Raw genomic sequence first — 12845 nt, 5'->3', positions numbered from 1 at the left:
GGGGACACAGTGACCCACAGTAGGTCTGAATGGGGGACAAATTAAATTTTTGGGGGACATGTAATGTATTTCAATAAAACAACACAGTACAGTGTCATTATGTGTCATTATGACCTGGTACTATATTTGGTGTTCAATAGGCAAGTCAGGTGAGTGCATTAACGGTCAGTAGGCCAATGGTGTTGTGCAAAATTGTGCCAACATAAACTTGCAGTATCATTAAGTTTACTGCTACCACGTGGTATGCACATAAACTGTAGGGCTCCCCCTAAGTCACCAAGATGATTAGCCAACTCATTAGCCAAATCAAAATCTTGTAGCCACTTTGAACAATTTTTAGGCAGTTTATGATCTAAAGTGTGGCAACAACTTTCTTGGTATTCAGTTCTTCATTTTCAAATCAAAATGTTTTGTATTTTACATTAAAGAAATATTTGTTCAGTTTTTATTGCATTAATTATCTGTGTTTTTATGACATTAAAGTGATAGAAATATTTTTTCATTTCTGGTGGTAAACTTACCACCAGAAATAAAATTAGGTGGCAATTCTAAAATCAGGTAGCAATGTGAAGTGTATATTACAAAGATACAGAATATTTCTGTAGCATTCTGTCAGTGTTCACAGAATGGCAACTTAATACATTTAAGCTACAAGCTCCTAATGTGGCAAATTTATGCAGTTTTTAAGCCATGATGAAAATTTTGTGAGCCACACAGATAAAAATTTTCCATGCAGAAGAAAGCATTGGGTAGCATAGTGGCAATGTAGATACAATTATTGTGGTGTTTAAGGCCCTGGTGTTGTGTCATAGTTGTGATCAAGCAGGCTCATATAGCATCTTAAGCATAAGTATTTTTCTTGAGACAAAATGGTTTGGCCAAACCCAAATCCTGTAAACAATAACATATACATAACTATTGATATGTTCATTTAATTTCCCAATGTTTTAGAGTAATCATTGTTTCAAAGATTATGATAACATTTTAGCCCAGAAATATTTTCATTTATATTTGATATCATCAAGAAATGTCTAGTGATGTTCACTATTATATCATTAAACTGGTGGAATCTGCAGAAATATTAAAATCATTCAGAATCACACCATTTCTTGTATAAGTTATAGCAGTTTGAAATATGCCAAATGGACAATTTTAATAGCTCTACTTTTGAATTGTTGCTTTGATGTTAAGTTACCATGCAAAATTGCAGCTCTCAAATGTGAAGATTTGAAAATGAATATGCTTACTGCAAGTACTGTTGACAATTTCCCTTTGCCATGACTCTTAATAAAGTAGAATTTAAAACTGACAGTCAAGCTAAATGCCATTTAAATTGGAAGGCACCAAGAAATTTCTTTTTAACATAAGATTGTACCTATTGGCCCTCCCTAGGTGGTTTCTTTGAACCATAATTGTGTACTTAAGGGGTCTTCATCCATGACATCACGTGACATGACCCAGATTTGACCTTTCAGAAAACCTCAGTTTTTCTCCTTTTCACTTGTACAATGACTCTGTTTGTGAAGTTTCCTTAGAAATTATGGTTTTTACTATCAAACTGAGTAGCCGCAGGCCAAATTTTGATGCAAGCAATGTAGGTAAAACTTGAACTCAAGGACGACCGGTACGCGGCACTCACCTATGCAGAACCAAGCCTCAGTGTATTCATGGACGTTGTGCGTCCGTGATGTATTGTAGTATCGAACAGCAACAATGTTTGTTTTACGTACCAGGGAATTTGTAACTTTGTAGAAAGGAGAGTAAACTGTGTCAATACATTGCAACTTTGTAGGAAGGAGAGGTAAACTGTTTCAACATCTTACAACATTTTATTGTTAGCCGTAGTTTTCTGTCCAGGAGGCACTGTCTAAAAATTCAATAGCCACTAAATATGGCCTACTCAGATTGCGTCATGGTGACCCACAACGGTTATTTTATCGGGACAAAAACAAAAAAATTGCGTCAAATGTCGCAATGCCGCACGCTGGCTGAAACAATGGACAAAACATGACTTTCAAATGCATGCAAAATTTAATATGTAGGGAATTTCTGGAATTTAAAGCCATAGTAGCTGGAACTTTTGAACATTTTTGCAAATACTTATAATGCAAACCAAGTGTGATTCTATTGAAACTAAATTAAATGCTGATTAGCAAGGAGCTAATGGTAACCATGCACACTACGTCGTTTGTACACTTCATGTCATTTGTTAACATTGTTGAAGTCCTGTCTGTTCAAAAATTCATTTTGACAACATTCTTCGGGACGACAAATTGACAAAGGTTGCACACCGAGGTCAATCATTAGTTGATTCTTCATGATTCAGTATGATTGTTTATATGAATATATCACAATGTGTAACAAAATAGTGAAAAGTTCAGCCACTGCCGCTTTAATGATAGAACTCCCTGAATCTGCACATGAATCTGAATCCAGTTTTACAATCGGACTCGACCACTTAAGGTCACGTGTTAACGTTTCTGTTTTCTGCTGGCAAGTGCGACAACGCTGTATCCTAAGCTCCCAATAAGCAGTTGATTTGACCTCAAATATTGCATCCAGTTGCAGTTATTAACGGGGTAGGTACTATTAGAAACAATCATTGAAAAAAAATGCTTTTCAGATGTGTGTAGATGATTTTTATATAGAATGAAGTATGGATTGTGTCGACGTACGTACTTTGATCAGTGATAGGCAACGTGTATTTCAGTGGAATCATGGGTACATGGGCGCGGCTGGATGGACGGCAATCGTGTTGATATTCATGTGTTACGTGTACTTTTTTCTTCGTTTTACGCCCATCATGACGTAGAATAGAACGCGATGTCACCTCTTACAAACCGATGTTAATTTCGTGACGTGGATAATTGATAAATATGGCGTTAGGCGTTAGTGCATTTCTTCCCCGGTACATGTAGTATTTTACGGACTATGATCAAAAATGAAATTTGTAAATTGGTACAATTTTTTCAACCATTTATTGTTCTGAAAGGGAAATTCATTCAACAATCTCCGAAGTGTCAATAACGTCCCCATGTTACGTTGTGTATACATTGTATCTACGCGTTCGTGGAATAAGACAACAATGGCGGCGACCATGTGAACCATTGGCATTGCATTGGCGATGTCGGTTGACTGTGTCATGAACCTGCCGTGTTAAGACAGGTCAGTTTCTAAAATTTATAAACTGGTTCGGGCCGGGCGATCTTTGTAAACTGTTTTTGCTCTGATGAAGGTATACCATTTTAACGTCCTCCGTTCAAATACGTGTAAACTTTGTGTTAACGTCGGACACACTCGAGGACTAGGACGAGATTTGACGGCGGCGCTATACGGCATGCTTGTGCAAAGTTGTGCGATGTTCCCATGGCGTGGCACGAAAAATCAGTGGCTGATACTCGCATAGTCACATCGATATATGTGATTTTACAAAAATGGGCTTTGTCCGTTTCCCTCCTGTATTAGAATTAGTGGAGAAATCATGGTCTGTGTTTCTGCATTTCTTTATCGCCGACAAAATATTGGCAATTTGTTAAACCAACTGTTGAGGGCGCACTGACTCGACATTCCAGTCCCGTTCATCGGATGTGAAATAGATCCGTTTATCATGTCAGCAGTGCCGATTTAACAACGCATTCACGGACTTAGTTAAGACTTTATTGAAAACAAATCTCAATATGAAATTATTGTAATAATGATGAAAAAGACGTTTCAGGATACCAGATTGAACTTAAAAGTAAGAAAGTGCTCCTACACAAAATCAGTAAACAATCACCGAAAAATCTCAGTGAACCAAAAATATTATTGATGTGTTCATTAATTGTAATTACATGAAATATATGTATGTCAGTAAAAGGTGGAACCAATATTGAATTTGTTTTTAAAGCAGCAGCTAGTTTGAAAGAATTCATGTTACGAATGCTGAATTAGTGTGTAAGATATTTTACAAGGTCTTCCATCAAACCTTATAACATAAAATTTTTAAAACCTGGTTAATGGTTGGAAAAGATTTTAAAAATTAATGTACAAGCCTAGTAATCACAAAATTATTGATTAGCATGATATTGCATTATGATTTATGTTCTCAAGTGACCTCATCAGGATATTATTTTAATATATTTAATTTTCCCCAAAACCTGAATATTTACTATGTTAAGAAAGCTTTGGTGATGAGCATATTGATCTGAATGCAACATTTTCTTGATGCTACTGTTCATTATGATAATTACACTGCATGACATTTTGGAAACGTGTTAAAATATGCTGCTGTAACTGAGATAGGGTAAAATTGATCATAAATTACCATTCTCGTGTCAATTAACGATAGACCTGGTTCTAATTGAGTCTCTTCTCTTTTTTTTCAGGTTACTGGTTTTTTTACTGGATTGACACACACACAAACACTCCGATAACACAGACACATTGCTTTAGAGAACACCAATACCCATATACGACTCAAAGCGTGTCTCCCCTTAGTTAGGGGAAAAAGTGGGACTTGGCAAGCGAAACCAAGTCAACCGCTGGCCATTGGAATCGGCCAAGACTAAGAAGCCACAAAGTATATTACAAAAGAAGCCACAAAGTATATTACAAAAGAAGCCACAAAGTATATTACAAAAGAAGCCACAAAGTATATATTATAAACAAAGCCAAATACATGTGATTATACATATACAGGAATACAAAGAACAAACAGACTGGTTACCACTTCACAGCAACACAGATTGATAGGGCAATCAATCTCATTGTTGTATTTCATAAACCATTAACATCAAAGCGCCATCAGTTTTGGACATTCAACATAAAAACAGGTAAAAGTATGTTGATACCTCACTGCCCAAAGAGTTTGATAACACAATTGATAAAATCTGAACTTCAAACTTCCGTACCTCACTGCCAAACAAGTTTCATAACACAATAAATTGTTCTCTTCAAACTTTCATACACCACTGCCAAAACACACTAGCCTAATACAATATTAAATTGTTCACTTCCAACTTCCATATACAACGTGATTCTCCTAAAGTAACAAAAGAATTATGGGTATCTCCATTGATCAGTATAGATTAGCAATAGACGGTTTCCATTGTGTTCACTTCAAACAAGAATTTCAACTAGCCAGATTCAAGTACTTTTCTGTGAGCTGGATCATTCAAATTTATTTATGTAACCATTACATGAAGCAGCTTCTCACACTCAGTGGTGATATTGAAACAAATCCAGGTCCCGTCACTCCAACCAGAGTACTTTCATGTCTCAATAAGAGTGTAATTACAGGTAATTTACACCAGGGTTCCCTAAAGTTTTTAGCTAGTGCATTAGGCACCAACACATGTATGGCCAACAGTCTGATAGCATTGGCTTACTCTCAGATTCTAGAAATGTCAGACTGGAACAGTACAATTATTGATTTTATTCTTGATGTTGGGAAAGCATTATATGATAAACTGTACCCCAACAGAAAGTGTAAAGATTCATGCCCCTATTTACAGGTAACAGATTTGAATATTAATTTCAGAGTTAGATGTCAGTATTTTACCTGTAGTCCTGGCTTTTCCTTATTTGGATACATTGGTGATACTGATCCAGGTGATAATATTGTGTACAAATTAGAACATGCACTCGAAATGGCTTTTGACATTTCTTCACAAGCTGTTCTTATTATTGAAGAATATGGGATAGCATTATTTAAAGTTAGTGGTGTATTCCATGTGTTTGATTCTCACAGTAGAAATAGTGAAGGTTATGCTCACCCTGATGGCCATGCAGTTCTTGTCACCCTTGAATCAATTGCTGACCTTTGCTGTCATTTACGATACTTAGTTTGTACATTATCACATGAACCCATGGAGACAATACGCTTTGAAGTAACACCAATATCACTCTATCAGTCTAACAGTATCCCTGATGATTACTATGATTTGTCTACAGTATTTGATTCAAAAAACAATAAGCGTAAAGGTACACATGAAGAAAGCCAGCAAAGAAAAATTACAAAACTAACTGCAACAGAAGCAGATATTCCCCAAATCAGTACTTTACCAACTACTGGGGATTGCTATGTCATCTCTGAAATTGTAACATCAAAATATACATATATCCCAACTGATATAACATGGCAAACAGAAAAGGTGTTGTTATTTCTAAGTACTCCACCCAAGCATACTGTACACTTTCAAGGCCAAGGTCTGTCTCTGGGATGCCCATTGACAAAAGATTTAGTTGGAGATGGTAATTGCTTTTTTAGAGCAATCTCCTACATAACTACAGGCAGTGAAAAATATCATGGTCAGATTAGATCGAAAATAGTTCAACATTTGCTACTCAATAAAAGCAAATTTGAAAAGATACTTAGAGTTCAAGGACAAACTATGGAACAGTATTTGCAACAAAGTGAGATTGCCATGTTGGGCAAATTTGCTAGTGAAGTTGAAATTGTTGCCTCGGCTCATTTTTTAAAGACAGATATATTCACATACATGATTAACAAACGCTGGCTTAAGTACTCTGGCAAAATGGTTGACCCACACATTCGTGTTGACAAAAAATCAATATATTTGAAACACTGTAATGCCAATCATTACCAAGTTGTCACAAAGATCAAAGTAGATCCATCAAATTCCCTGGAAAATTACTTTACATCACAGAAACTGCTACAAGATCAACATGTGCAATGTGAAAACACAACATCTACTCAGAGCAAACTATCAAAAAGGCAGAAGCAACAATTGAGAAAGGAGAGTGCAAGGGCAAGAATGAGTATACATAGACAAATAAAAACTGAACTAGACAGACAAAAAACCAAAGAACAGGACAGAGTTAGAAAATTTACTGAGCGAAGCAATAGAAAAGAATTTGCAAAGGAGAAAGATAAAGAACAAAACAAAGTTAGAAAGAGGATTGAGAGAAGCAACAAATCAGAACTTGCCAAAGAGAAAGATAAAGAACAAAACAAAGTTAGAAAGAGGGTTGAGAGAAGCAACAAATCAGAATTTGCCAAAGAGAAAGTTAAAGAACAAAACAAAGTTAGAAAGAGGGTTGAGAGAAGCAACAAATCAGAATTTGCCAAAGAGAAAGTTAAAGAACAAAACAAAGTTAGAAAGAGGATTGAGAGAAGCAACAAATCAGAACTTGCCAAAGAGAAAGTTAAAGAACAAAACAAAGTTAGAAAGAGGGTTGAGAGAAGCAACAAGTCAGAATTTGCCAAAGAGAAAGTTAAAGAACAAAACAAAGTTAGAAAGAGGATTGAGAGAAGCAACAAGTCAGAATTTGCCAAAGAGAAAGTTAAAGAACAAAACAAAGTTAGAAAGAGGGTTGAGAGAAGCAACAAGTCAGAATTTGCCAAAGACAAAGATAAAGAACAAAACAAAGTTAGAAAGAGGATTGAGAGAAGCAACAAATCAGAATTTGCCAAAGACAAAGATAAAGAACAAAACAAAGTTAGAAAGAGGATTGAGAGAAGCAACAAATCAGAATTTGCCAAAGACAAAGATAAAGAACAAAACAAAGTTAGAAAGAGGATTCAAAGAAGCACTAGAAAAGAAGTTGCCAAGGAGAAAGATAAACAACAAAACAAACTTAGGAAGAGGACCAAGAGAGTTAATAGAACAGATAACCAAAAACAAAGAGACAGGGGAGATGACAAGGCAAGAAAGAAACTACAGAGATTCATGTTTAATAGTGACCATCAAGAATTATTACAAGACTTTCATTCCAATCCATCACCTTGTCATCCAGCATTTGAAATTATTTTAAATGGATTTTTTCATGCTATAAGATCTGGCCCCACATACTCATGCAGTTGTTGCAATAGGTTCATGTATAAGTCTGCTGTAACTCCTTACAAAGCAGAGAATTTTCCAGGAACAGATCCAGATTTACTACATCTTTGTCTGAAAGACCAGAAATCAGAAGACAGACAATGGATTTGTAAAACATGCCAAGGGTCTCTAAAAGTAAATCGCATGCCTGCACAAGCTGTTGCAAATAACCTAGAAGTTGAACCAGTACCTGAACAGTTATCATTTTTGTGTAATTTGGAGAGCCAGTTGATAACTAGAATTATACCATTCATGAAGATTGTTGCTTTGCCTACTGGCGGTCAACATGGTCTCCGTGGTCAAGTTGTCCTTGTACCATCTAATATACAGAAAACTGCTGAGACTTTGCCAAGACAGACTTCCGAGTCACAAATAATAGCCTTAAGCTTTAAACGACGTTTATCAGATAAATATTCAGTCAAAAAACAATACATACGCCCTTACAATGTCAATGAAGCTTTAGAATACTTGAAACAGAATAATCCATTTTATAAAAATGTGATTACAAATAGTCACTGGACTCACAACAGTCAATTAGAAAATCCAGAATTGTGGAAAGCGGCTACTGAGCCTAAACTAAGAAACACTATGTGCAAGCCAAGCTACACTTCTGATGAAAATAACAATAATGCAAAAAGTAATGATATTCAACCAAAGCAGGTATCAAAACCATTACAAGACCATGATGCTGATATGCTTGTAGATTCAGAGGAGGAAGTTGATGATGATAATCCTGATCATGTAAAAACTGAACTTAATTTAAAGAAAAGCATCAATTCATCAACATGCCTATACCCAAAATGTGGTCCCAATGTCAAAACAAATCAAATATTACACCTTTCACCTGGGGAAGGACAAAGACCAACACATGTCTTCTATGAAAAAGACTGGGAAGCATTGACATTTCCAACACTGTTTCCATCAGGAACTAACACATTCAATGAAGAAAGAGATGTAAGAATCACTGTTAAAAAGTACATTAATGCAAGGTTACTATCAAGTGACACACGATTTGCAGAAAGTACTGAATATACTTTTCAGTGTTTACACTGGGCAGAAACAGTTGATGTAAGCAATAGCATCACCATGCAACTCAAAAAGACAAGAACGCAGGATTTAAATGCTGCAAAGTTGAAGAATCCTGACAATGTTAGATTAATGTTGAAAAATGATGAACTATTTGCATCATTCAAAAAAATCCGTGGCACACCACAATATTGGAAAGAGATGCAACAAGACATGATTGCAAAGATAAGACACTTTGGGCCTTACACTTTTTTCTTGTCTGGCAGTGCTGCTGACTTCCATTGGCCTGAATTGGTACAAGTCATTGCAACACAGTATGGTGAACACTTTACATTAGAGGAGATAGAGCAAATGACCTGGCAGACAAAACGCAATTGGATAGCCAGAAATCCTGTAACAGCAGCGAGACATATTGATTATATATTTGGAAAGGTATGGAGAAACATAATTTTAAGTGGAGTCCATCCAATTGGTCAAATTCTAAATTATGACATCAGAAAAGAAATGCAAAGTAGAGGCACTGAACATTTCCATGCAGCTGTTCATGTCCTAAATGCACCAATCTTAGATAAAGATACTGATGAAGATGTCATATCATTTATAGACAAATATATCTCATGTGCTATCCCTGATGACACTGATCCAGTACTTCGTGACTTAGTCATATCACGTCAAACGCACCATCATACACGAACTTGTAAAAAAAGAAAAGGCCTAGAATGTAGATTCCATTTTAAGAAACCACCATCATCAGAAACTGTTATTGCCAGAAAAGAAACATCAAAAGAAGCAATTACCAAAGCTAAAAAGGTTATGACTAAAGTCATGAAAACTTTAGAAAACAGTCAACCAGACATTACTTTGTGTGAATTGCTCACAGAGGCAAATGTATCTGAAAGAGAATATCATTCTATATTGACTTTGTCACTAAAACGCACATCAGTCATTTTAAAACGAAAGCCATCAGAGACCAGTATTAATCCATATAATCCATTCATACTGAAGGCATTACGAGCAAATATGGATATACAGTACATTACTGATGTTTGGGCCTGCATTGCCTACATTACTTCATACATGTGTAAACCAGAAAGGGAAATGTCAGAGCTCATGAGAAATGCTGTCAAAGAAGCAGACACTGCAACAGAAAAACTTAAATCTATTGGCAATACTTTTTTGAAGTGCCGTGAGGTTTCACAACATGAAGCAATAGCAAGGTTGGTAGGTTTACCACTGAGACAAACAAACACAACAGTTCAATATGTACCTACAGGATATGAAGAAGAAAGAACAAGAATGTTAAAGAGTGTGTCAGAGCTTGATGAAATGGATGATGATAGTGAGAATGTATATGTACCAAGTATTCTAGATAAATACGCAGCTAGACCCCACCAGTTGAATAATCTGTCTCTAGCTGAGTTTGCATCAATGTACAGTACTTCCTACGGACAAAAGTCTGATTTTGATAATTCTGCAGAAAACTTGTTTGACAACCAAGATGATGCCCAAAACACAAAGCCTAAATCAAGTACAAAGTTAAAACTCCTGCAAGGCGTAGGATGGATATATAAACGACAGAAGGAAATTGTAATTCGGTACTATTATGTCTCAAAGAAAAAAGATTCAGAAAAATATTACCATAGATTACTTATCTTGTACCTTCCTTGGCGAAAGGAATCACAACTTAAACTTAACAACAGCTATGAAGCAAAGTTTGTACAAGTGCATGACACTATCAAGGATACAATAAAGAAATTTGAACCATGTAATGATGAGGTTCAACATGCATATGAAAATGCACCAGATCCTGATGACATTGATGAAGAACTATGGGATTCAGTAGCACCACCAGAGGCTGAACAATGTAGAGACAGACAGATATCTGATGATGCAGAGTATGACTTATTAGACCCATCAAACCTAGATCAAGACCAAGTTTCTGTTAACCCAATCAATGTCACCACATCACTGAATTCTAAACGTTCAGTCACATTACAGGCAAAGATCCTAGCTAATGTGAAGTATTATAAGATAGTGCGAAGTCTAAATGACCAACAGAGAAGGATACATGATTTCATATTTTCATGGTGCACTTCATACAGAATAGCAAGTATCCTAGGTAATTCACTACCTGATCCATTTTATGTCTTCCTTACTGGAGGTGCAGGAGTAGGTAAAAGCCATGCAGTTCATGCCATTTTTCAAAGTGCAATACGTCAACTACGACGTGAAGGTGAAAGCCCAGATACACCAACAATAATTTTGACAGCATCTACAGGTAAAGCAGCTGTGAACATTGGTGGAACAACTCTACACAGTGCATTTCATATCCCTTGCAAAAAACATGGCGAATCAAGTGAATATCATAAACCAGCTGCCCAAATTTTGAACTCATTAAGAGCCAAATATGTAGCATTAAAGATAATAATAATTGATGAAATATCTATGGTTGGTGCTCAAACTTTATCAACACTTAACTTGATATTACAAGACATCTTTGAAAACAATAGTCCATTCGGTGGTGTTTCTATACTGGCTGTTGGTGACTTATTACAGTTAAACCCAGTTGGTGATAGGCCAGTATTTCAGATATCAAACAAAAAGGACCTCAGCATTTTGGCAGGATCATTATGGCAGAGACTTTTCAAAGTACATGAATTACATGAAATTGTGAGACAGCAGAGTGATCCAGATTTTGCAAATATGCTATCCAGACTACGATTAGGTCAACACACCAAAACTGATATTGACCAGTTAACAAGTCTCAAAACTAACGCTAATCTCCCAGCAAATTGTGTCTCTTTATTTTTAACAAATAGAGAAGTAGAAGAATATAATGAACAACAATTGACAAATCTTTGTTTAACAGTGCTTACAATTCCAGCACAAGACACCAAGAAGGACTTGCATACATCAAGAGCAAAGGTCATTGTCACTTCTAAAAATCCACATGAAACAGCTGGTCTACGAGATGAAATAAAAATTGCTGTAGGTGCCAGATATATGCATACAAAAAACACAGACCTGTCAGATGGCCTTGTCAATGGTGCTACTGGTGAAATAACTCATATAGAAATTGACCAACGTAATCCAATGAAAGGAATAATTTATGTCAAATTTGACTCAAATGCCACAGGCAAAGAAGCTAAAAAACAAAGCAAATACCCTGACTCTGTACCTATCACTGCTGTGACTGACACATTTTCATACTCGGAAAAAGCTCATTCAATCAAAGTTGAACGTACTCAATATCCAGGGACGCTTGCATGGGGAATGACTATACATAAAGCACAAGGAAGTACCTATGAATACATGATTGGCAATATGAATTCCACATGTTCCCCTAAACCAGGGCAAATGTATACAATGTTTAGTCGTGTTAAATCAAGATCAGGCTTACAATTGATAGGATTTGATAAAACCAAAATCAAAGTCAACCAATCTGCTTTGACAGAGATGAAAAGATTACAGGAGACCATGCTATTGGACTATAAATGGCCAACTGAAACACATTTTCCAAAAAATAAGTTCCTTACTATTGGCCATATAAACATCAGGTCCTTGAAATCCCATCATATAGACTTGAAATTACATCCATTCACCCAACATCTTGACATAATATGTCTCACTGAAACACATGTAACAGATCCTTGTCAGTACAGACTACCCAAAATGACAGTCTTTTCTGTCCCTTCACAGCATGGTTGTGCTATCTACTGTGCCAAACCAGTCAAAGAAAAATTCATATTTGCTGATCTTATTGAAGCTGTTGCTATTATTACACATAAAACACTGATTGTTTGTATTTATATCCCACCAAAGACACCATGGATGTTAGTAAATGAACACCTCATTCAGCTGCTTAATGAATGTACAACCATTATGAAACACAACAGCTGTGACACAGTTATTATTACTGGTGACTTCAACATTGACCTGAATGACCCTCATGAAAAATTGACACAGCTCATACATGATAACAATTTACATCAGATCATA

At 36.0% G+C, this 12845-nt stretch overlaps 1 protein-coding gene across 1 annotated transcript; it reads left to right on the top strand.

The window, feature by feature from the left end:
* The first annotated feature begins 2347 nt into the window (after positions 1 to 2347).
* Positions 2348 to 12691, top strand: LOC139146296 (uncharacterized). Its single transcript, XM_070717704.1, has 4 exons — positions 2348 to 2579; positions 4365 to 11124; positions 11716 to 11931; positions 12669 to 12691. The coding sequence occupies exons 2-4, from the start codon at positions 5040 to 5042 to the stop codon at positions 12689 to 12691; spliced, it is 6324 nt and encodes a 2107-aa protein (XP_070573805.1). The 5' UTR covers positions 2348 to 2579; positions 4365 to 5039.
* The last annotated feature ends 154 nt before the right edge of the window (positions 12692 to 12845 follow it).

Source organism: Ptychodera flava, chromosome 12 (assembly GCF_041260155.1).
Source record: "Ptychodera flava strain L36383 chromosome 12, AS_Pfla_20210202, whole genome shotgun sequence".
Classification (NCBI taxonomy): Eukaryota; Metazoa; Hemichordata; class Enteropneusta; family Ptychoderidae; genus Ptychodera; species Ptychodera flava.
This window is presented reverse-complemented; position numbering and strand designations above follow the sequence as displayed.